We start from the raw sequence: 24,549 nt of genomic DNA on the forward strand, positions 1-24,549 counted from the left end.
GCTCTCATGTACCTGATTTTTTTTCCTTTTTTCTTTTTTTTTTTTTTCCTTTTTTCTTTCTTTTTTTTTTTTTTTTTTTTTTTGGCACAGCACAGGCAATCAAAATTTATCTTCCAAATTAAGACTGTAATTATATTTTGATAAAGATCTGGCAATTCAGTAAGAATGAAATTTTAAGGGTTGCCGGGATACAGATGACTCTGGGTTATGGGGGAGCGTTTGCATGTGGAATACTAACAAGCCAAGGTTGTTCAGCATCCTTATCTAGACTTTTCCAACAGTGTCTGATAACAGAGGCAATCAAGTGCTTGTTTCTTTACTATTATTCTGGCAAAGTGATTAAAGATACAGGCTGCCTTTTATGAATGAAAAGGTGACATGCACAACATGGAATGGCACAGATATGTCCCTGTTTGATACACACACAAAAAAAGCGAGGGAATAGAGTGCTGACCATGCCTAAGTTATTGAGCTCCCCAAAATAAACATTCCCTGAGGTTTCCCTGGGTCTCAAGGAAGCCAAGGAGACTTTGTGGGAGGAGTGAACCTGTTCCTGAGTGGTATGAGCCCTGTCAGAGATGGGTGTTGCTAGGAACCTCCTTTCCTGCTGGGGAACAGAAACTGGAAGATGTCTCTGGAATTAGCATGGATTCATGAATGGTTTGGCACCTTAAAGATCATCTCGGTCCATCATCCCTGCCATGGGCAGGGACACCTCCCACCAGACCAAGTTGCTCAAAGGCCCATCCAACCTGGCCTTGAACAATTCGAGGGAGGGGGCAGCCAAAGCCTCCTTGGGCAACCTGTGCCAGTGTCTCACCACCCTCACAGTAAAGAATTTCTTCCTAATGTCTAGCTTAAATCTATCCTCTTCTAGTTTAAAGCCATTACCCCTGCTCCTATCACTGTAAAAATGGTACATGTCTTTGTAAAAAGTCTTGTAGGCCCCTTCAGGTACTGGAAGGCCCCTCTAAGGTCCCCCTGGAGCCCTCTCTTCTCCAACCTGAGCAACCCCAACTTTCTCAGCCTGTAGGAGAAGTACTGTAGGAGAAGTACTCCAGCCTTGGACTATCTTCATGGCTTTTCTCTGGACCCACTCCAGCAGCTCCATGTCCTTCTTGTGTTGAGGACTTCTGATTTTAATACAGTACTCCAAGTGAGGAGAATTCTACTCATGAGAGTAGACTAGATGGAGAGAATCACCTCCCTCAGCTGGCTGAATGCCTCTCTTTTGATGTGGCCCAGGATACTGTTGGCTTTCTGGGCTGCAAGTGCCCATTGCCACCTCATGCTAAGCTTCTCATCAACCAACACCCACAAGTCCTTTACCTCAGGGCTGTTCTCAGTCCACTCCCCACCCAACCTGTAACTGTGCTTCAGTTTGGGTTGAAAGGGACATTTAAGTTCATCTACTCCACCCCACCTGCAGTGCTCAGGGACACCTTAACTAGGTCAGGTAAGCAAATACAGCAGAGCTTGTTGTCCAGGAAGGATGGCTACACAAGTATGGCACCATGGAGCCTGGGGAGCTGGCAAAATGCTTGATTCAACCCATGGGTGCCAAAGGGAAGGTCCTGGCTCATGTGTAGGTGCTTTCTTGTGCCAGTCCAGCCGATGAGTAAAGCTTGACCTCAGTGCTGCAATCCAATGAAGGAAGATGAGCTGTAGCACTTTCTCTCTTTTAAATGTCTGGTCTGTATGTGACACTAATTAGTTATTATGGAAAGTTATTGCTGTTCAATAATGTGGCCTGCTGACAAGGCATTATTTACTGCCTGTGCTGTGGTAGCACTTGCAGACCTCCAAGGGCTTTGTCTCCAGTGCTCCTGGCACACTGCAGCCCTGATCCCTGCCCCAACCCAGCTTATAACCTGTCCCTGTCCCTCAGGGGTTTTGCTGTGTGACTGGCCCACAGCAAGGCCAGTGTATGGGTTGTGTTTTCACCCAGCTAGAGCTCTGCTCCAGCCTGGTTCTAACACAGGCATGGGAGGGGAGGCCAGCAAGGTGAAGATCTATTTTCCCTTATGCTTAGGCTTCCTTCACTCTACCAGAGCCTTTTTATTTCAACGTCTAATCCCAAATGTCGAGCCATCCTTGCAATAATTATTATAGGCAATGCAGCAGTGGTTCAGGGATTTAATTGCAGCTCATGGTTGTATTTTTACTACAAATCAGAACAACTCTGTGACTTGGGTTTTTTTCAATTAACCACAAAACAGTAAGCGTATCATATAACATTTTTAAGGAAAAAAAAAAAAAAGAAAGGTTCTGTCAAAAAGAAAGCTTCATCAAAATGAGTTGTCTTACTTCCCTGCTGGTTGGAATTCCTCCTAGGTTTTTGGTGACTAAGTTTCATTCTCAGGATGTTCTTTCATTATCTGTAAGAAAGGGACTTGAGTTACAGCAGTACAGTTTGAATGGCAGGTGGAGCAGATATGATTCAAGAGGCACAGGTTAATGAGCATTTTGGGAAGGCAAAATCCATTGGAGGAGATGCTGCAGCTGTAATGTGAGACCAACAAGTCAGCTCCTTCTCTGCTGCCTTGAAAGGTCTTTTCAGCATGAGGGCTGTACTGTTTGAATGGTGTCCTCAAATTCAACCTGCACAAGCAGTGATGTGCTTTCTTCTTCTCTAATAATGCACGGACATGTGATGCCAACCTCAGACAACTTCAAAACTGTAGGGTTCTGCCCCAGTCCAAATCTTGCAATTTGCTGTAAGGTTTGGGACTGGCCAGAGAAGAGGCTCAGTAGCTGGTTCAATGTCTCCAGTCTGGCTCTTGCATGGTCTTGGGAAAATGGTATTCCTTCTGAAATGTGCCTTGGCATCCCCAGTTCTGGCATGTCCTGGTTCTTTGAGGCAGTCCAGGGTTGTCCTCTGTCTTACAGCCTAAACCTGCCTTTGGTAACTTTTCACTCTTTCAACTCTGGAGGAGTCCACCAAATAGCTGAGAGGAAACTGGTTATCCCAGATTTGATAAAATCTTTCTTCTTGAGTTGTATCTGTCTCAGTATATGTCTGACTGCTTCCCCTTTCTGCCTTGGCAGTGCCAGGTGCCTATTCATATGAGGCAAAATTAACTAATAAATAAACCTGCCAATTGTACGTCACTGCATAAAGTTACCAGAAAGTGTTTAGTCAATGTGGATGTGTTGCTCTATTTAGTGGCTGGATCACATGTCAGTCTGGTTTGCTCCAGCACCATTCTCTGAGCATGCATTGCATTTCCACTTACTGCACACACAAATTTATATTTCATTCAGTTTTGATTCTGTGCAGTCTACGGTGCCTCTTCATCACACCTGCACCTAGTAGTAACTTGGCAAAGTCATTTTCTCTGCCCTGATCCTTCCAATAAGACTTGCACATTTTCCAAACCAATCACCCTCACCAAGCTGGCCTCATTGCAGACTCTGAGCCTCTCTGGAGGAAGGTGATGCTGGAGATGGGTATCCAGTCTGCTCCCTCCCATGGTGGAGGGGACAGCTATCCATCCACTCCAGCACTCAGGAGCTGGCAGTGTGTCCCCAGATGTCTCCTTGGAGCATATTCCATTGGCAAGCAAGTTGGGAAAGAAAGTGGAGAAAGAGCAAAGACCTATATTGGAGCCTCAGCAGAAGAGGTGTCAGGTGCTGAAATGCCATAGCAGTGTGGGAGCACAGCAACTATTTTGGTCTAAAAAAGATGAAACCTAACAGAAGGGGAAAAGGATAACCTGAATGAAAAGCATCCAAATTAATCTTTGCCTAACTTCCATTTTCATAGGTAAGTAGTAGCTGCTCGTCTGCTCATTTAGAATTTTTTTTTTCTCTTGCATAGAATCCTATTTTTATTTTTTTTTTTTATAAAATGTGTGTTAAGTATGCTAATAGCCAGACTTCAGCAATAACTCTGCATAACAGAAACATTGCTAAGCAGTGACCTCACCCTTGCTCACTATGGAAAGATGTACTGCATCCCATAGGAAATAGATACTCACTAATGTGAACAAACATGAAGAAGAAATTATCAAACCAGCAAGTCAGGGAAACAATCTTGATTTGTAAGAATTAACTATGATTTAAATGCAGTTGTTAAAAAACTTTAAGTAATAATGGATCTAGTAGTTAATCTGTGAATTTGCATGTCTTCCCGTGCTGTCTGGTGCTGGGGCCAGGATGGACTCAACCAGGGCACCAGACTGGCTCATTTTGCTTTACTGACTATAGTAGGTTAATACTGAATAATGGACCACCCATTTCTTATTTAGTCTAGTAGCTGGGACTGCTTGTAAATGGCAGAGATTGATTGTGCTGCAGGAGCCTATGGGTCTAAAACCACAGCCTGTGCAATACAAACCACAGCTCATCAGCAAATATTGAGAGTATGCCCCATCAGGGAATAAACAAACCTACTGTATCTGGAAGAATACAGGGCTAAACAAACCCATTGATAGTGTGTTACATGAAATATGCATCCTATTATTGTATGTGTAAATGCTTAGTGGAGGGGATGATTTCTGCCCTCAAGACACAGAAGTAGAACACAGAAAAGGGTAGGAGATCCCTGGGTGGACAGTAGATGGCTGGGAAGGGTAGGAGGTGACTTGGCCATGGCCAGAGCAGGGATGTGTCAGCATATCCACGTACCAGGCCAAATTGCATCTCCAAATAACAGCATCCCAGTCAGCCACCACTTAAAAATGCTGTCTCAGTTCTTTGCTTTTCACTGCATACCAACTCCTGTATTTTCTTCTTTTTTTCTCTCTTTTTCCTTTCTTTTTTTTTTTTTTTTTTTTTTTTTTTTCTGTTTTGTTTTGGTTTTGGTTTTTTTTTAATTTTAAGATCAGCAATAGAAGTAAGAGCTTGTTTTCATATTGTCTATATCAGCCTTACAATACATTAGACCCTAGAGAGAAAATGAGTATATTTCTGTGAACTGGTCTCTATTTGTAAATAAAATGTCTCTGACCTAACAAACAGTATCCATATTATTTAAAAAGTTGACTGGGGTGGGTCCCCCTCTGCCTCTGCTGGGAGATGCTATGGAAGTTGATAAGACGTGGAGTGGCACCTCCTCCCAGATCAGGGCTTGGGTATATCTGTGGGTGCTCTCTGTCCTTTGATGTTCAGCATGTAGAGCATCTCAGCCTCTGGAGCAGTCTGGCACCTCCTCCAGCACTTTTTAAAATTTATTTATTTATTTATTTAACACTGCTTGTAAAATCAGCACCGAAATAAGAGAGGTAGAGAAGAGAAGGCAGTCAAGTAGGAGAGAGCCCAGACCTGATATTCTGGTGTAGCTGAAGGGTCCAGAGAAGTCAGGAAGAGTTGCAGCTGTGAAAGGTCCAAGCAAGGACTGCAGAGTTTGACACTTGGTTCAGCTTGTTGTGTCATGTTTCTGAGTGTATTTACCTTCCTCTTCATAAAAATGAATGTATTTTTTAAGTTTCTCAGGCAATGCTTCAATTTTTGACTTAAAAGTCATCTTCTCCCTTGCTAGCTTGCTTGGCTGTGACCCAAGTTTGTTTTTTTACTTTGCCATTAAATAGATTCCAAAAGTAAATGCAAGAACCCATCTGTAGCTTCACAGACACACACTTGTTTCTGAGTAGGCAATTCTGCTTCCCTGCAGAGGCAGCATCTCCCCATTTGGCACCTGGTGGTGCCGGGCCATGTTGGGTCAGTGTAGTCCATCTTCTCATGGTCCTTCTATGATGAACAGAGGTGTACAGACGTTTCAGAGCTCTCTCAGGCTCAGTCATAGTCAGCATCAGGAAGAAGCCTATCTGTCAGCTACATAAATACTCCTGGGAGACAAATGTCCCCTGGAGTAAGTTACTTTTGTGATTACTTTCTGCTTGTGATTACTCTCCTTCTTTATACCTGGAAATATTGTCAGTTTTGCTCCCTGTGAACACACCTGGGCATCCCAGGAGTGCTTTCTCCTGCACTTCACCATTCCATTCAATATGCTGTATGTTAAGGTCAAACACTGTTTGCCACTCCATGGCCCCATTGTTTACTTATGCTTTCTGCATGATAATTTTAATGATGATACCATTTCCCACCCCCTCTTCTCCTTTCCTCTTTCATTTGCTAAAAGTATCACCTAGTTTAATTCTTTTCCTGTGGGGTTTTTTTTTTCCCTGCAGCTTATTTCCTAGGGTTTAGTTTTAGTTCATTTTCATCACAGGTTACAATTGAGAGTTTGGAGGTTTCCTGCCTGTGTCCAGTGCTGCAGCCAGTGTCACACTGCAGTGGTATTGCTGGTAGCTACCAGTAGGTGTTGACATCTGACATTTCTGCTCTGGTTTGACTGCAACACGTATGCATTTCACTGCACCTTTTGTTTTTCTTCTTCATGTGCAACTCTTGGTACCGAGTCATAATAAAATATGTGCCCACACTTTACAGGTAATCATTTTGTATGTAAATTAAGTGAGCAATTATATGCCACTCAATGTATTTGCTATGCTAAAGCCAACGTTTTGAGAACTACCCTGTACTCAGTCCAGTACCCACACAAAGGCAAATGAGTTACGAATGTGGAAGAATTTGCTGTTAGCAATTCTGTTCTGGCTGAAGATTCACCAGTAAGTGGTCCACATCCCTGCAGCATCTGACAAACCCTGTAGCATTTCAGCCCTTGTGCCTGTTCAGAAATCCCATCAGAACTCAATTAGATTTTCTGCATAAATGTGTGGCTTAATGATATAAATATGAGTACAAACAATAGGAAATGTTTTTTGGCTCCTAAACTCACATTAGCCATAACAATAAAGGATCATCTATGTTATGACTTTTATTAACATCTTATGACACTTTACAAGAAATAAATGATTTAAAATTTATTTTAGCTTAAATGTTTTCATGCTATATTTTATGTTCTACTTGCCATTAACCATAGTATCTCAGTTAAAAGTGGGTGCTAGCAGGAGGCTCCTAGTAGAGGCTCCTTACCTAGTATGGTAATGGGTTTGCATCCTCCACAGGGATGTGCAAGGGGATACAACTAGCAATGCTCACCTCTCAGTTAAATGTGCAAGCTAGCATTTAGCATTTGAGGCTTATGGATCATTTTAGGTAAGCAAGGATGTGTAATGCAAAAGGAAAACAACTCTGCAACTCTGCAGAAAAAATATTAGTGCCTAAGGTGAGCAAGCTGAGAACATGTTATTCAAATAATAACAACACTGGGAAAATAACTTATTTTGACATAAGGTATTCATCCTGCATATACAGTGATATACAATATCACTGACAAAGACAGACAGTTTCCAAATGCTGTCTGGATGGGTTCCTTCTAAAAAGTAATCTGCTGTATCTCAGTGCCTTTGTATACATGTGTATAGAAAGTACTGTAAGTAATACAGTCCATTCCATGGATCACAACACATCTGTGCTTTACAGATTAAGGACTAATTTCAAGATCAAAAGCCTGGAGGAGAGAGGCTGTGATACGTGGGAAAGAGCTGGAGCCCTGGTGATGTTGCGACATCTCCTTGGCAGCTCAGGGTGGGGTGGAGGGGACCAGCCCCAGTTTCTCTGTGGTGTCTTTGGGAGCATGTAGTGCTTCTGCACCTGCTGGAGTTTGTGCAGTTATGGTGTACCATGGATTGCAGTGGGCTTTGCATAGAAAGCAAACAGCTTGAGGAAGGGAAATGTGCCATCCTGGCTCTTTCACCACCTTGCAAGGCTAACAAGAATCCATTCCTAAGCAAGTTTCTTCATTAAAATTAATTCCTTTGAGAAAGCATAGAAAGGGGGGGCGGGGAGGTAATGTTTTAAAAAATTCTGTATTTTCAGGCAGCTCTCCATCCCTGTAAAAGCCAAAATGGACTGTGTGCAATACTGTTTCAACAAATGAAACTCAGCAAGTCAGCTAGCCAGGTTACTTTTTCCTAGCTGGCTTCTCAGCATGGCTCTCTGAACATGCCCCCTTTGCTCTAGTGTTTTAGAGAAGCATCTCATCAGAAAGTGGAACTGGAGAAGGCTGGACAGTGTTGGAACAGGACCCCCTTCCTGGCTGAGCCCCTTCATGAGCTGTGTGCTCCACAAGCCCAGTTCATAGCCAGTTGTCTGAAACTGGGCTTCAAGGAAACTGCTTGGAAGGCTGGTGATGGAAGACTTAGGTATTCACTGCATTTGGAGAAGAGTTTTATTGAAAGGACTTACCCAGTGAACTAGTTGTACCTTTAAGTGCAGCTCTGTGCCCAGCCAACCCTGGGCCATCATCAAGGAGTAACCTCATGGAGTTGTGGGCAAGATTTTTGCTGCCTGCCCTAAGAAACACACTGCGTTATGGGGGGGAAGCTTTCCAGGCCAAACATGACTTCAAGAACAATTAAAGACCTCAGACAATGCCAGGTCTCTTGTCCTCTCTGCACGAAGGGACTGATGGAGATGCAGTAGCAGTAATAAAGAATTGCCTTTGGTCCCTTTGAGGTGATTGACTGTCTTCCCCCTGATGCCTGTGAATGCTTTGGAGGAATATATGTGGTAACAGTAGCGTAATATTTACTAAATATAATTGGAAGAAAGTGTTGCTGTTTACCTCAACTTGGAGTAAAGCAGCATCTTGCCAAACATGCTGAAAAAGACTTGTGAGGAGGAGGCATGAAATATGAGCCTCTGTCTCTACTGCTAACACGTGGCTTGTTCCTAACTTTTGGGGGTTTGATTTTTCAGCCTACTTGTGTTGCTGTTCCTAACTTTTGGGGGTTTGATTTTTCAGCCTACTTGTGTTGCCAGTGGAAGGGAAGAGGAGGCCTGCTTGTTCATTTTCTGTGTAAACTTCTTTGTCTTGTTTTTTGCTTAGGAGCAGCTTCTGACCTCAGTTACCAGCTTCCCTGTGCAGTTTGTTGAAGGCAAAAGGGTCAAACTCGTGCCAGTGAGGAAAGTCACTCAGAAAAACATTCTCAGCCCTTTTAGACTAGGTGCAAAATGCGACCTGTGTCTTTGGTTTGGTTTTGCTGATTGGTTAGATATTAGGAAAAAATTCTTTACAGAGAGGGTTATCAGGCTGCCTAGGGAGCTGGTGGACTCTCCATCCCTGGAGGTTTTTAAGAGGAGACTGATGTGGCACTCAGTGCCATAGTCTGGTAATCACGGGGATAGTGGATCAAGGGTTGGACTTGATGATATCAGAGGTGCTTTCCAAGTGGCTGATTCTGTGATTCTGTGAGCTGAATGGAGAAGGAAGAGACTGATGGAGGCCAACTCTTAGAGCTTTCATGGAAGGTTGTAGTTTATGAAGATTTTAAGGAAAATGGAAATATATTTGCTGCACCTGGAATAAGTTATCTGAATCTTGTTTTCCAGCAGGCCAAAGACAGCATATTCTGTGTCAAGTGTCATCTTCCAGTGTGCTTTTTCAAGGCTTCTGGTGCTGCATGTTCACAAAAGTGGAGGGAGTGTTTATGTTGTGAATGCTGATGTAGAAATATATCCAATGTGTGAGTCTCTGCTCTTGAAAACCTGATCCTCAGCACAGATTCAAAAGGCTGTTACTAGAAAATGACCCCTTAAGTGTAAATGTTCAGATAGAAATATGCCGGAGACTTGAATGGTTTGAGTGGAGAATAGGCAAGATACATTAAAACCACTGCCAAAACACTGACTTATCACAAAAATGTCTATAAGCTGGGGAATGTGAGGGTGTTTTTTTCACAAGATCCTGATTGTTAACATTAACCAAGGCAGGTAGAATAGGATATGAATTTTGTAAAGCTTTCTTCTTGAGTGCTGGCATGTGGAATCAGGGTGACTGATCTGAGAGCAACATCACAGTGGACCACACACTTTTCTGTGATAGAAGAGAGAGCATTATGGTGACCTGCTGGAGCAACTCAGGCAAGCTTTCTAGTGATTTGGGCTTAGTCAGTACAGAAGAAAAATAGCACAACAGTAAGAGAGAATTGCAAAGGCTGTCTAAAAGCATCCTTACAAAGTGTTTTATAGGAACCACCCACTACACTGCTATAGCTAAGAGACTTTATATTGTTGTGTACTGAGAGTGAGAGTAATGTGAAGGGTCAACATGGGAAGAAATCTGTGTTGACAAGTGCTGAAAGTGCATCAAATTGAAAGAAGTGCTTTCAACTAATGAAGCATGTAGGACTGGAAGAGCTCTCTTGAGACATTGATTTCAGTTACATGATCTGGGCTGTGTGTAAGCAAATACATATATGTGTCTATATGTGTGCATTTTTGGGATGTCATATCATCCCTCTTATAACAATCCATCCTTACCATTCAGTCCGCTAAACTGAAACTACTTCAGTTTGGGGGTTGAGTTTTTCTTTAACACTGTTTATGCCTCCAGTATTTTTCTAGCTAGTTACCTTGTTGTTTTCTCATAGAGCGTGGTAGAAAACCAAAATTAGTATGAAATGAATATTGACACAGAACAGCTGATGTAACAGCAACCTTAAGCTTCCCAGGAAGGACTCACATGTTGTTGGCCTTCTTCACCATCCCCCTGCAGGCAACACCAATGGTGTCTTTGGTATCACCTCCACTCAGCCGGGGAACGCATCACTTCCCAAATGAGTTGTGGTCTCTGAAGATGCAGAATTGGATTAAATGCTTGATGTTATACACATACACAACTGAGAAAACTTTTGTCTAGTCATATGTCTTCAACTGCCCAGGGAATAAAGCCCCACTGTATTGGTGGGTTTCTTTTTTTCACTTACTAATCTTTCCCTGATGAGCTTTCTGCTATCGCATCTCTGACTGAACAAGGACTGTAGGAACACCATGGCTACACATACATTACTGAACATTTCAGATGTTTATTAATAGATGAGTATGCTGCACTCCCTCCAGTGCTTTCTGTCACCATGCATTAAAAGCAATGTGCACCAGGGGGGGATTTCTTTGCTGCAGAGCTGGGTGTGATGGGATAGGAGCGTATACACAATTGCACATATTCATGGATATGTATAATACGTAAGCATGTGCATCTGAAATAAAAACACCATTCATCTCTCGTGGGTGAGAAGGGCAACCCCATTAACAAAACCCTCCAACAGAAGCCTTCTGTCTGTGACTACATTTGCTGCTATTTCATAGCTAAGAACATGAAGCTGTTTCTCTCCCAGCCACTCTTGGAGGCCGTGTAAAACATACACCAGAGAAAAGGAATAAAAGGAGAGGAGGAAATTGCTGGCTAGAGAAACTTCACAGGAATGAAGGCTGGAACATATAAAATACTGTGTATTTCTGAGAGGTTATTGTCTATCCTTTAGTGACAGCTTTGAAATACTTTGAAATACCGAATTGGAACTTATTTGACAGAGTTGGGAAAAGCAGTTAAAAATATGTTCAAACACAGTCATCAGTGACTGAAAGCAGCAAAGCCAAGAATGGGATTAGTGTGTAATATTCTTTGCATAAGTGCACATTACTTAACAGCCTTGTCTTCTTACCTGTATAAGAACCACACGCTGCCCAGCCCTCTCAAGCCACATCTGTTGTTGTGCCAGGTAATTCCATACCAGGTAAATGCAAAATTCAAGGATCCTCACATAGAAATAATGTCCAAGTCATATGCTTTCCAGTATTTTAATCTTTCCAGATAACCAAATGCCAAATATGGATGGGGTTTTGTCCACTTGCTCATTTTACTCTTGAATAATTGTTATTTCCAGATGAAGAATGGGATGCGCTGAGAACCCATGGCTGAAACATGAGAGGTTTCACTGTATTGGCAGGAAATAAAACAGTACAAAGAGCACAAAAGACCATGGTCTTTCTCAATAGTTTCTACTGCTGGTGGGGTGACTGCTTTTATGCTTGAGTTTGAAGAATCTGTTTGTTTGTCCATGAGTGCAGAACAGAATAATTGTGTTCATGTTGTTGCCCACATGTAGCTAAAGATTTAACTTGTATTGTCATGTCCCCACTCTTGTTTTTCCAGAGGGCAGCTGCAGCCCATGTAGACGTAGTTGCTCTGGCTTCAATTTGCACACAAGTGTGCTGGTGGCTGGGCAGATGTGGCTATCCAGGCTTCAGGTCTGGTTGCTCAAGCCACATCTCACGACTGTGCCACTGGGGTTTGCCCTTCACATACATCCTGGGCTCAGGTTGCAGAAGGCAAAAAAATCTTCAGAAGCCATTTGCATTTCTTCCCTGATAATATCCATAATAAGAAATCATAACGCAAAAGCCATTAGAAAATATGTTTTCCAACGTGGGCTCCCAGGGGGAAGTAATCAAGGACCAAAGCACCCAAAACAGGGCTTCAGCCACCCACAGCCATGTGACAGTGGGCACTGCAGGGACTGAAAGGGAAATGTCTGTACTGAACACTGTCCTCATGAATGTCATAGTACACCAGGAGAGCAAGAACAAAAGATGTGATGAAGGATGTATTAATCCCATCCAGACCCTCAGCAAGTCCCAAAGATGGACAAGAATGGCCAGGAAAAGGAGACTAGGATTCTGGCATGCAGTTTTCTGTTTCACTGAGAGTTGAGCATCTTTTATCTTATGTGAGAAGGGTGTTTAGAAAGCACTGTCAAGGTTTGGATAGGACCTGTATCAGCTCTCACATCTCCTGGGAGAACTGAACTACACACCAGCCTGCTGGGGAAAAGGACTGGGAAGCACAAGCAGGGTTATCCACAGCCCCTGCAATGCTGAGGGGCCACAGCACCTGTCCTGCCCCCATCATCTGATGTGACTCCAGCAAAGGGCTTCAGAAGAGAAAGGCACCACTATCAGTTGCCAACAAGGCCAACAGCATCCTGGCTTGTATCAGAAATAGTGTGGCAAGCAGAACTAGTAAAGTGATCATGCCCCTGTACTCATCAGTGCTGAGACCTCACCTTGAATATAGTCTTTAGTTTTGGTCCTCTCACGGCAAGATGGACTTTAAGGTGCTGAAGCATGTCTAGAGAAGGGCAATGAGTCTGGTGAAGGATCTGGAGCACAAGTGTTACTAGGATTAGCTGAGGGAGCTGGGGTTATTTAGTCTGGAGAAAAGGAGGCTGAGGAGAGACCTTATAGCTCTCTACAGCTAACTGAAAGGAGGTGTTATTTTCTCCCTGGTAACAAGTGATAGAACAAGAGGAAATTACCTCAAGTTGTGCCAGAGGATGTTTAGATCATATATTAGGAAAAAATTCTTCACTGTGAGGGCTATCAGGCACTGGAACAGGCTGCCCAGGGAAGTGGTGGAGTCACCATCACTGAGGGTATTTAAAAGATGTGTAGATGTGATGTTTAGAGACATGGTTAAGTGGTGGACTTGGCAGTGCTAAGTTAACGACTGGACTTGATGACCTTAAAGGTCTTTTACTACCAAAACAATTCTGTGAGCTGTTGCTCAGGCACTGACAGGAACAGAAATTACTGCTTCCCCTTGGTGGGGAAAGAGCATCCTGCCCCTGTCTAGTTGAACAGAGTTTCTGAGGGCAGCAGTCTGAGTTTCTGGCTCAAATCACTTGAGATATTTTATCTAGATGTGAAAGGGAAGCTGTGTTCTTCCCACAAGCTACCATGCTTGTAAGTACAGTCACTGAAGTTACGGTGAGGTTGCTGTTGCTCAGGAGGGTGACTGAAATGCTGAGGAGCCAGAAGTCGTATTTGCAGAGGATGGCAGTCTCACCAACACACTGCCTTTGCATGGGCATTTTTCAGACCTTAATAAAGATGGGATGGAAAGGTGACTGATCCAAACACCTATTTTTGGCTCCAGTTGGTGGGCTTTGCCATTAGCAAATAGGTTAACACTGGGGGAAACCTCTGGGTGCGTGCATGATTGGGAGCAGGCACAACTGTAGAAAGCAGACTGACTGTTCCATCTTGGAGGAGTTCCAGGCTCCTACATCCCCACTGGAAAAGTCCCAGCACCCTCTGTGCCATCACTGAAGCAGCAGCCCCGGAGAGAGCTGCTTTGAAAGTACTGATCTTGCTGATGCATTGCACAGAATGTGGGGCATGTACAGTGGAGAAGTGACTGTAGATTTTTACCAGCCTTGTAGTCTTAAAACCCCTGAGTGTTACAGCAGTGACAGAAGTACATGAGGGAAGCATACATTCAAGACATTCAGGGCTATAAATAAAATCACATCAGACTCAGCACTTACCTCAATGAAACATTTATGCACTAAAATGCATGATGAAGTTGGATGTGTTTCCAGACTGCCTAGTCTTTGAGATAATCTGGTCTTCCACAGATTTAATTTTCTTGCCATTTTTTGCATGTGGATTTATCAGGCTCACTGCTGGCCTGGGCAGTAGGTGTGGAAGGGTTTGATCAGGTTGAATTCTGCTTCTGGTATAGACTTATTTATGCAAAACTGGATGAACATGCAGCTTTCTTATGACATTGAATCACAAAAGAAAAAAGTCAACATTTTAACCTGAAATGGCTAGAAAAGAATGTCATTTGCTAAAATGACTGGTCAGCCTCCTTAATGCTAGAGAAAAAGGGCTTCCCAAGCAGAGGTTGGCACATTGCTGGTGGCTGCTTCAGCCTTCCAGAGCATCCTACATTCCTGCAGCATGGCAGGGGGAAGCTCTGGGAGCTTGGTGGGTGTGCAACCCCCAGTTCCTCTGCCTTCTGCAAAGGGCTTGAGTCGTTAAAGCCTCTCATAAGAGCAACCAGGCTCTTGAATAGGCTTATTTACTCATGTGATCCTTTTTAATTGTGGTCTTTGTCCTTTGCTATCCAGAGACTTTAATCAGGATTTAGCAGCCTTGTGCAGAAGTTCATGGCGTGACAGCTCTGGGGTCTCTATCCCTTATCATGTAGGCACTTTCCTCACTCACTATTCCAATCCTCTCCAAGCCCTGGATTTTTTCACTCCTCCCAACAAACTGTGTTTTCTCTTTGAACCAGGAAACATAGGACTATTTTTCCCCCCTGACACCTAATGGCAACTATAATACAAAAAGAAATAACAGAAAGTTGAGAAACAGAAGGAGTTGGGGGAGGGGGACAAGCATCTAGAGAAGCAGACGGAGTTGGGAGGGGGATACCCCTGGATCTATTAAATAAATAGAGCAGAAATCTTTCTTGCTTGGCCTTTGTGGTTTTATTATTAGAACAACCATGCTTGAGTGCACTAAAGCCATGCAAGCTTCAAGCTTCGAGCATTCACATCCAATTCTGCTACAGCAGAGTTGTGGGATCCTTTTTCTGCTTTGCTAAAGGAAGGAGCAAGAACGAGTGAAAGGATGTGAAGATGATGAGAAGGGTCTATAAATGATGAATATGATCAACTTTGATAAAACAGCTATTTGGAAACCTTCAAAAATCTTCTCATGAGAACAGCCATTAATGTATGTCTGTTTGATATTGGTTGTCAGGAAACCAGCCAATGTTAATGGATCTGCAGAACATATTGGAGAATCCATTTAAATGGTCTCTCATCGTTCTGTCATCCCACAAGACAGAAAAACAATTACTTTAGCTTGAGAATGAAATGAACATGATAGTTTATATGATTCACTTGTATATTCTAAATTGACCAAAGCACACACTAAAAATATGTTAACAGTCTATATATGATGTGCCTGAAAAGCAGCATTTCCTATTTCTGTACAGGGTTTTTTTTTTTTTCCTCAATCACTGTGATGTCCAGCTGTTAATAATTTAAAGACTGTGGCTTTACAGTTTCTGTATTGCTTTATTTATTATGCATGTGATGATGATGCTGAGGGGCTACAGCCACGCACAGGCTCAGCATTGTAAAAACAGCCTGCAGTGTAACACTGAGTGAAAGGAAGTGCTGGGTGAAAGAGATACCTTATCCCCCTTCTGCAGAAACAAGGCATAGGGAGCCTTAATAGTTCACCTAGGCACTTAATAGAAGTATATGGTGAAGCTTTGACTGAACAGGTTTTCTAGATATCAGTCCAGTGGTCTTTGACTGCTGAATTACCCTGCCATAGTGTTGGCTTTTTTCTTTTAGTGGAGGAAAGAGATTCAGCCCTGTGCAGACGATCAGACTTCCAGTGGCCTTGACAGCTCATGTTCTGCTACTGCAGCTGCATTCTCTGGCTTCAGCTCCCAGCAATGGTACCTACATGCCAGGGGCCCAAAGAGCAGTGGCCAGGTGAGATGCTGTTGCAGGAGCACAGAACATGGAAGGACATGTGCAAAGGGCAATGTGCCAGGTATTAAGTGAAAGTGAGTCCCTCTTTTGGCAGGCAATCACATCTGGTAATCCCCTTCAGAAACATTGCAGGCTCCTCATTTACCAGTGAGCCTTTTCCCTCTCTTTTCCCTTTCCAGGAGGTTTTTCCAGAGCTTCGTTGCTCTGATGTTGGGATACTGTTCTTCAAACATCCAGCCTAATTGCATTTGTGGCGGGTTTATACTTAGTTGTCCTTGGGCCAGCATTGTCCTCTGCTCTACCCAACACTTCTCCCTCCCTCTGAGCTTTTCTCCCACTGCAGGCTGAAAACATTCATCCCCTCATGAGTTTTTTGCCAGCTCTTTTAGTTTCTATTCTGGACCGCCTAGCAAATCCACTCCAGTATTTTAAAGGACCGTTCAGTTCAGAGCCTATCGTGCAATATTTCTACTTTCTTGTTGTTAGTGGAGCATATTTCTGACAAGGGAAATCAGAGTTCCTACAGGGAAAGGGGAGAAGATACTGGTGTGTGTTGGCTGTGGCCATGGCACAGGGTATTATATGCTTCTTAGTGCCCTACCATTTGAAGATAAGCAATGTATTTGTGCTTTATATTTCTTCTAGTACAGCCATATGCACAGGTCTGCCAGGTTTGGTGGCTAAGGGAGAGTTTTTTTGATGGCTAAGAGGTCATGCTATATTATCTATGAACAGCAGTGTACACCTACAACAAGAAGTGTGTAGCAGAATTGTATTAGCTTGGTTTCATTTTTAAGTCTAATGTGAAGTATATTTACCCAACTCCTATTCTTTTTATTCGTAAAACACTGCTGCTGAAGCCAGAGGGGCTTTCTACAAGCTAATTTTTGCAGCAAAATCTATCTTAGTCTAATGAAATGTCTGAACAATTCATAAATTGGTAAAACTTTCCACTCACTTACTGAGCTCCATCACAGACAACTACTAGAGCTGCTGTCTAGACAGTTTTTTCTGAGAGTAGGAAGGAACTGCTTGTGCCTGCTGTTTCATTAGCCTCCAGGGTACAATTTGTGATCGTGAATATCACATATTCTCAGCAATATAAATGGGTGGGGTATCATTAATATTGCTTATAAATTTTTGTCCTGAGATGAACTTCCCAAGGAAGCAATGAGGCTCAGAACAGAATTGGAGCAAGTTGCTTTGTGTCTCAGTACTTTGTCTGTAAAATAGACATAGTGCTTCCTTACCCTCAAGGGGTAAAGGAAATATAAAATCAGCTCATGCTAGTGAATTATTCACCTACTGCAGTGGTGACAGACAGACAAGCCATCAAAAGCTCTGCTTGCCATTTGGCAACATTATGTTATTACAATGGATAATTTATTTTGTAAATTCTTGAAGAAACCATGAAGAAACACCTACAGGTTGCCATCATTCATCTGACAATCCCCCTCACTATCAATCGTTTTGCTTTTCATGCTGGTGCCATTGCTTGCAGTGACACCTTGTCCAGTTGCATGGGACAACACTGAAAACATACTGTAAACTGAGTGAAACCCAACCCACAAAAATACACTTTGCAAAGCAAAGATGCCTACTGGACAGAGTTCAGGGTCACTTGGGTGTTGCTGAAGCTCTGAGAACCTGAACTTCAGCAGGTCTGTCACTATCTCACACCACCATTTCTATCATGACACCCATGAAGTATTGTGAACTTTGTTTTTTCTTATGGAAGAAACTTACAAAATCTGTCAGCACCCCCCACAAAGCAGCATGGTTTCTGGCTTTCCCTCCTTGTTTCTGCTCCCTCTTTCTTTTCCTGCTGTACTTTTCCAGTTCCTTTCTCTATATAAATCACTGGGGTAAAGGCATACCATATTTTGCATCAAAGAAAGCAATAAAACCAGAAAGACCAAAGCATCTGCACCAGAGAGCAGCTCTTTGACATCTTGCACTGACTCTTTGTCAAAAAAAGGGCAACTGCTCCTTCAGGTTGGGGAGTGCAAAAGCACAGGCAGGCAATGGGAGCCCCAAAACATGCTAGTTCCCTGGCTAGGGACAACATACTGCTGTGGATATCCTGCCACCAGCACCTTTCTCTGTCTTAGCCTTTCCCTCAGTAGTGTCCCACCACAGTGGGTGGGAATTCTTCTTCCTTCTCTTGTGGAAGTGGCAAGGCCCTGCTGGGTGAGAGCTGAGGGCTGTGCTTGCCTGGAGTGATAAAAGTTATGTAAGGGGAGCATCCCACCACAAAATGCTCATCATTGAAGTGGGCAAAATGGTTGCTGGAGAAGGGAACTGGAACAAAGGCTGCATCCCTAACACTGAGTTACAAATTCCTGTTAATGCTGTCCATGGAAGAGGCCATCAGCGTTGCTTGGGATGGCCACACATCACTGTTGAGATGTTGCCACCTCTGAGATGTGTTGAGATGGAAGCCACCTCTGATCTGCTCATGGCAGCTTCTCCAGGCTCTGCTGCCAGAAGGGGAAGATGGGTGAGAAAACAGGGCTAGGGTGTACTGCTCTGCTTGGGAGAGGTGCAGGCAAAGGAGAGGAGTATGTGGCCACTGGGGGACAAACCCGAGGCACACTGGCTCCTCGCTAGGAAGGGAACCCCAGGAGGTACCTGCTTGGCAGGCAGGGTCATGCCTGCATATTCTGTGATGTACTGTAAGCAAAAGAGCTGCTGCAGCTCCCTGGTGTTTCAAGAGGAGTTGACCATTTCTATTGATGCCTGCAGAAAAAGGAGGAAGGCCAGTGCTAGACCTGTGGGTGTTCTGCTGCATTACTAGGGCTGCTGAGCACCAGTGGGACAAGTCTGCTGCGTGCAGCTTGCTGGGACAGGGCACTGGCATCCTCCATGTCCCTTGGAAGGCTAACTACTGCGGGCACTGAGGCTGGGCACTTCTCAGTACAGCCCCAGCGCTCCTGAAAAGTTCTCTCAAACCTTTAGTGGACTCAGTTCATGTAACTTTCAGAGGCAGGCTTCTGGGATTTCTCTGTAGAGGACTTGAAGTTCTCCTGTCCCTCAGAAGTCTCTGTCTGTTGAGGGCACTTCTTTTAATAGGTGACTTCTTTTGATAGTTGACTTTTTAAAGTCACTGGGCAAGGCGGGGAGTTAATCTCAGTCTTTATGCTCTGGAAGGCAGCAAGCTTGCAACCGGTGTCAGAAATTAGTCACACTTAACATTATGTAATGAAAGGGTCTATTGGCAGTGAGAATCATGAAATGAGGGACCCGTTCTTTCCCCTGCTGTTGCTCAAAATGTCACCATGGAAAGGTTGCTTAGCTTCTTTGCATTTTCATTTTGCTGTCTATAAAATTACTATAACCTTTATTTTGTATATTTAACACCAATCTAGTATAATTGCACCTTCTTGTCCCCATACAACCATTTTCTATCTGGCAAAATGGCATTGTTTAAATGCTAAGTGCTAAAAAGTAGAACTGAAACACAGAGAAAATAATGGTTGCTGTTATTTGGTGAGATGCTGTGCCATCCCCAGTGCTCATGTTTGGCACTTCTATTCCAAGCAAGAGCCTTTGCTTTTCGCTAGGTTGGTGTAAGATAGGCCAGGAGTGTAACTTTGCATTCTGTTTTTTATCCCACAGCTGTCTCCAACCTGGATGCAGAGAGCAAATTGAGCGTCTACTACCGAGCACCTTGGCACCAGCAAAGAAACATCTTCCTCCCCTCCACCAGGCCACCCTGTGTGGAGGAGCTGCACCACCACGCCAAGCAGCACCTGAGAGCCTTGCACAGAGGTGGGTGCTCACACATTCTCAGGCTCCATCTCCATCCATGTGATGTCTCACCATGGTTCCCTTCTGGTCCAGGTGCAGGGCTGTGGGCACTGCTTTCTGCTGGGACTTCATTACTCAGGCTAAGGAAGAAAGCTGAAGAGGTGATCTAGCAGTAGAAAAGGCTTGTTGCCCTCTTCAGCTTCTTTATGATTACTACAGTAGAGTTGCAAAGGACCTTTTACTTGGCCTTTTTATATTCTTTGTTTGTATGTTTTTCTATCGAAATGGGTATGTCTGAATTGTGTGAGCAGCTCCGTGCGCTGACCTCAAAAGGATGGAGGTGCTGAGTGTTTCAACAAGGCCATCTTGTTTCTCTCTGCTGAAGAGATATTAAACTATGCCTCTGCTCTAGGACAGATAAGATTTAACTTCCCACAAGCTAAACTTGGAGCCCAGTGGTATGACAGAGCCTCAGCAGAAAGTGAGCTGTCTTTATGAGGTTTTCAAGCAGAATACAGGAGGAGACCTGTGTCCTTCAAGGGTGGCAGATGAAAGTCAGGTGATAACCCAGGCATCTTGGAGGGGTTGGGCAGGTGTCCCCTCCCCAGATCAGGGACATTGCCTAACAAACTGGAGACCTGTAGCTTCAAAACCAAACCATGCGACACAGGGAGGAAGTGGAAACAATCAAGGTCATAACCAGGATCCTGGGTCTTTGCCATAAACGGAATTCAGTAGGAGCAAACATCTGGATGGTCCCACAACAGCACACTACAGGGATGACAAGAGATGAGTAAAGGTCAGTTTCTACTGGGAACTTATCCAAGACAAAATTCTTACAGGGAAGCATATAAAAGTAGGCAAACAAGCCCATCTGTTTTCTGTGCCATAAGGAAGGAGAAAGTCCATGCAAGTCACCCTTAAAATGTTCAGCAGCAGCTTCCTGTGTTGGAAGTGTTTTGCACCAACAGCTACCATTGCATTGCCCATTTATTATTGTTATCAGGCTATAATAATAATAGATTTCTCAGATCTGCAGCACATCTGTTAGCTGGGTAAAACGTTCCAGTTAATTACCTCATTTGAACCTCTCTACAGATTTTAGCTCAAGAACACACTGAGGGTGCAGTACATCTTCATAGCCCAGGGAAGAGCAATACAGCCGAATTGCAGTGGCAGTAGTGCTGGGGTAGAGCAGGAGCTGGATTTTCTGGTCTCTCTGGCCTTGCTTTGCATTTTTCTTCAGCCCAAGCTGATCTCCGCCTGCCATCTTGTGGACAGGAGGAAACCTGACAGGCAGCTGTCGGAAAATGCCTCATCGTTTTAAAGTTACAAATCTCAGTTTTGGCAACTTCCCATCCTCTGAGTTTAATGGCAGGTGTGCAGATTCAGCAGGTGGCTTGGCATGTGCTGTTTTGTTTTATTTTCCAAATAGCTGCACATATTGGAGTGAAATTATAACCTGAAATTTACCCAAAACTTATTTATTGCTTCTTAACTATTTCTTCTATCAGAATTGCCTTATCTCTTCATCTGTTTTACCACGAGGAATTCACACTGAACATTTGGTGAGAAAGCAGCTTTTGCTAGCAACAGGCATTGCTGACTGGGCTACAGCTATGTGCATCAAGTAAATCCATCATCCCCTTCCAGCAGCACTCTGTGCAAACAGCAATTTTCTGATTGCCATCTGAAATTAGAGATGGGAAGTCAGGAGCATCCACCTGTTCACATGGAAGGTTTCAGAGACTTGTGACTGATATTGTAAGATGACTGGATATTGGTATCCCACAGTGAAGCAAGGCTCCTTTGGACTTGGGGTGGAGAGATTCTGACCTTTTCAGGATGATCTCCTGTATGCCAGGATGCAGAGCTGACACTGCAACAAACTTCACAATGTCAAACCAATGTTCAGGACCTGGGGCTGTTATGCAGCTAGGGAAAGAAATCCCACCTGGGGCCTCACTTCCTTTGACCCAGAGGGTATGTTGGTAGACTGGAGGTAATACTGCAGCTTGGCATTTCAAGTCCAAACAAGATCTAGGTTCCCATCGTGAATCAGGCCTTGGGTCCTCAGAGTCTAGAAGGTAGCTCTTCTGTCACTTGGTATAAAGGGTTTAAAGTTCTATTTGGTGATATTTCATCTTCAGTACAGATGTTGGGGTGTGCTGAATGAGTGCTGCTCTTCCAGAGTCTCAGATGCTTAGTAGGTGTCTCCTTCGTTTGCAGGAGGCATCATAGGTACTGGCCTGTGGAGAAAAAGTAGGACTTTCATCTTTGGAGTGCATGTCCTCTTTGTGTCTTTGTTGTGGTGTTAATAGAGATATTTATATGCTTTGAACACTCTGAAAGACTCCTATCTTCTTTCTCCCCCAAAACAGAACATCGAAGCCGAGGTGATAACAGAGAGCAAAAAGTCCAAGGCCCCATCACTGTGGTGGCTCCCCCCTTCCTTCCCTTCCCTGCAATCTGCAGTCAAAAGAGGCAAGCGATAAAGGAGCGGCACTTACTACCAGTAAGTCTTCCACTACAGCTATCACACACCAACATATTATTAGCATTGTGGGACATAAGTGTGACAGAGCTTCACATGTGCCCCCCCACCTTCCCTGAGCCTGTGCAGGTACAACACAGATGACCTTAAACACTGTCAGCAGCATAACTCAGGTTACTCAGTCTTCCAGCAGCCAGCTCCAGGGTGGATGTTTCCATTTAGAAACCTCTTTTTTTCATGTGTGGCCAGCACACAGACCTACTCATTCACACATTCCTTCACATTCTTTGATCCTGCTTTGGGCAGAACTTCCAGAACCCTCCTGTAATTTCAGAAAGTTCTCTTATTTCAGTCTTGGCATTAGCATAGCCAGCAGCCACGAACTCAAAGGCAATGAGTACTGGCTTGAGGCTCAAATGTGTGCAGGTAGGCTCAGCAGATACGAGGAACTGCAGTTTCCACATATGTATGGACAATGATCCTGCTGTTCCACAGTTTCCACCTCCATGCAGTTTTTTCAGCTGCTTCATGTCTCACACATGTCCTTGCAGACAGCCAAGCAGGAAGTCCAGCTGAAGACCTCGTCCTGTATGTCTGTGCTGACTTGCCAGTGCTGCACTAATTTGAAATCAAAGTAGCGCTGATGATATGGTAGTTGTCACCATTAAAAGAAATGCACCAGATCCACAAGCTTAACTCTGATTGGGTCCATAATTCCCACTGGTTTCAGCAGGACTTCTGTACCTCTGTGGCTTGGGGTGTTTGACCCATGAAAGTGACATTCTGCCCTGTGATAAGAGCCAATGCATTCCTCAAACCAGTTAAAACTTCACAGGTCAGACATGGATTTGACTTCCAAGTGATGTACATGTCTAATGCCAGCCATCAGTGTTGGGGTAGATCTGCCTCTGCAGGTACAGAGACATTGGCATCTCAGCACTGTTATATTTGTGAGCACATAAGTGTGTAGCTGCTGAATCATCACCTACTTAGCTTAAAAATCCAAGTACATTCATCCTAATCCATTTTATTAACCATATAAAAATACTATAGTGGTAAAGCAGTCACACTGTAAAACATCTGTCCAGGACCAAAATGTCAGCAAATCTGACCATAGGAAGTTTTGCTTCTCATTTGAAAGTGTGTAGTGCATAATAAAGTTTTGATTAGTTTAACTATTCTGGCTTTTATGGCTGTTTATCTAGAGGATTTTGAGGGAAGTGTTGCAAGCTTTGAACTGGTCAAATGTTCAGGCTTTATGATTCAACTGAAACAAGATACCTTGATGTGAAGGGATAGCATAGAAAAGAGAAGAAAGAGACAGCATAAAGGAGAAACAGACTTATCTTTTCTTCTTTAAAAGTCGTCATCAAAGCTAGGGCTGTTGTAGGGTCACTGAAAGGTAAAGGAGAGGTAACACCACATTATAGATCAAAACTAGTTACAGATAATTGCTTGGACAGTATATTGAACATAAAGCTTAGTTAGTATCAGATGGGGAGCCAGACTCATCTTTAGAAATTGCATACTCTGTAGTGAACGGCCTGAATCTTTGCTGTGTTTGGAAAACAATCAGAGCATTTAGCCATTACTTCCATCTGTGGAACACAAAAAAAGAATAAATAGTGAGCAATACTCTGTGTCCTGTGTTAGTTGGCAAAATTTAGTCAAGTGAATGCAGATGTCTTGGCATTATCAGCAAGTCCACCTTGGGGTTTTTTTTGTTTTTTTTTTTCAAGAGGGAAAACACTAAGATTTGTGCCTACTCATTTTGGGCCTTTTTTTTTTTTGGAAGCTAACCAGGTTCAGTGTTCCCTTGAGAAGGAGCAAACAAGCTGCTGGGGGACTGTCATCCTATCTATTTCAAGGCATCTGGCAGTGTTCTGCAGTGAAAACTGCAAATATTCCAATGCCAGAGTACTTCAAAGTGCCTTGACCCATTTCTGAGAGAACTCCTTGTTCATGGGGCAACTGTAAAATGAAAGAATAAGGCAAGATGAAGCCCCACATGAATGCTCTGTCTGGCAGAAGGTTAATCAGATACTTTTACAAGACACTGCAACAATGAGTAACTAATTGATATTGTGCCAGCCTTCATGACTTAGTGATATCTGTTACAAGAGCAAGTTGAGAATACTCTTCTTATCCAGCTTGCCCTTTTTGGCATAAGCTTTTTGACATCTGTAAATGTGTTTCTGCTTCAGAAGCTGTTGGTAATGTTTGGTATCTGTTTCCAGCTGATCATGTCATCTA

At 43.5% G+C, this 24,549-nt stretch overlaps 1 protein-coding gene across 3 annotated transcripts in view; it reads left to right on the forward strand.

Moving 5' to 3' along the window:
* The window catches only part of NHS (NHS actin remodeling regulator), a 258,752-nt gene that overhangs the window by 212,636 nt on the left and 21,567 nt on the right, over window positions 1–24,549 (forward strand). For all 3 annotated transcript variants that reach the window (XM_071748925.1, XM_071748906.1, XM_071748915.1), the window contains exons 2-3: window positions 19,671–19,823; window positions 22,184–22,317. In XM_071748925.1, coding sequence (XP_071605026.1) covers window positions 19,671–19,823; window positions 22,184–22,317 — 287 coding nt within the window. The remainder of the gene's footprint in view (window positions 1–19,670; window positions 19,824–22,183; window positions 22,318–24,549) is intronic.

Source organism: Heliangelus exortis, chromosome 1 (genome assembly GCF_036169615.1).
Source record: "Heliangelus exortis chromosome 1, bHelExo1.hap1, whole genome shotgun sequence".
Taxonomy (NCBI): Eukaryota; Metazoa; Chordata; class Aves; order Apodiformes; family Trochilidae; genus Heliangelus; species Heliangelus exortis.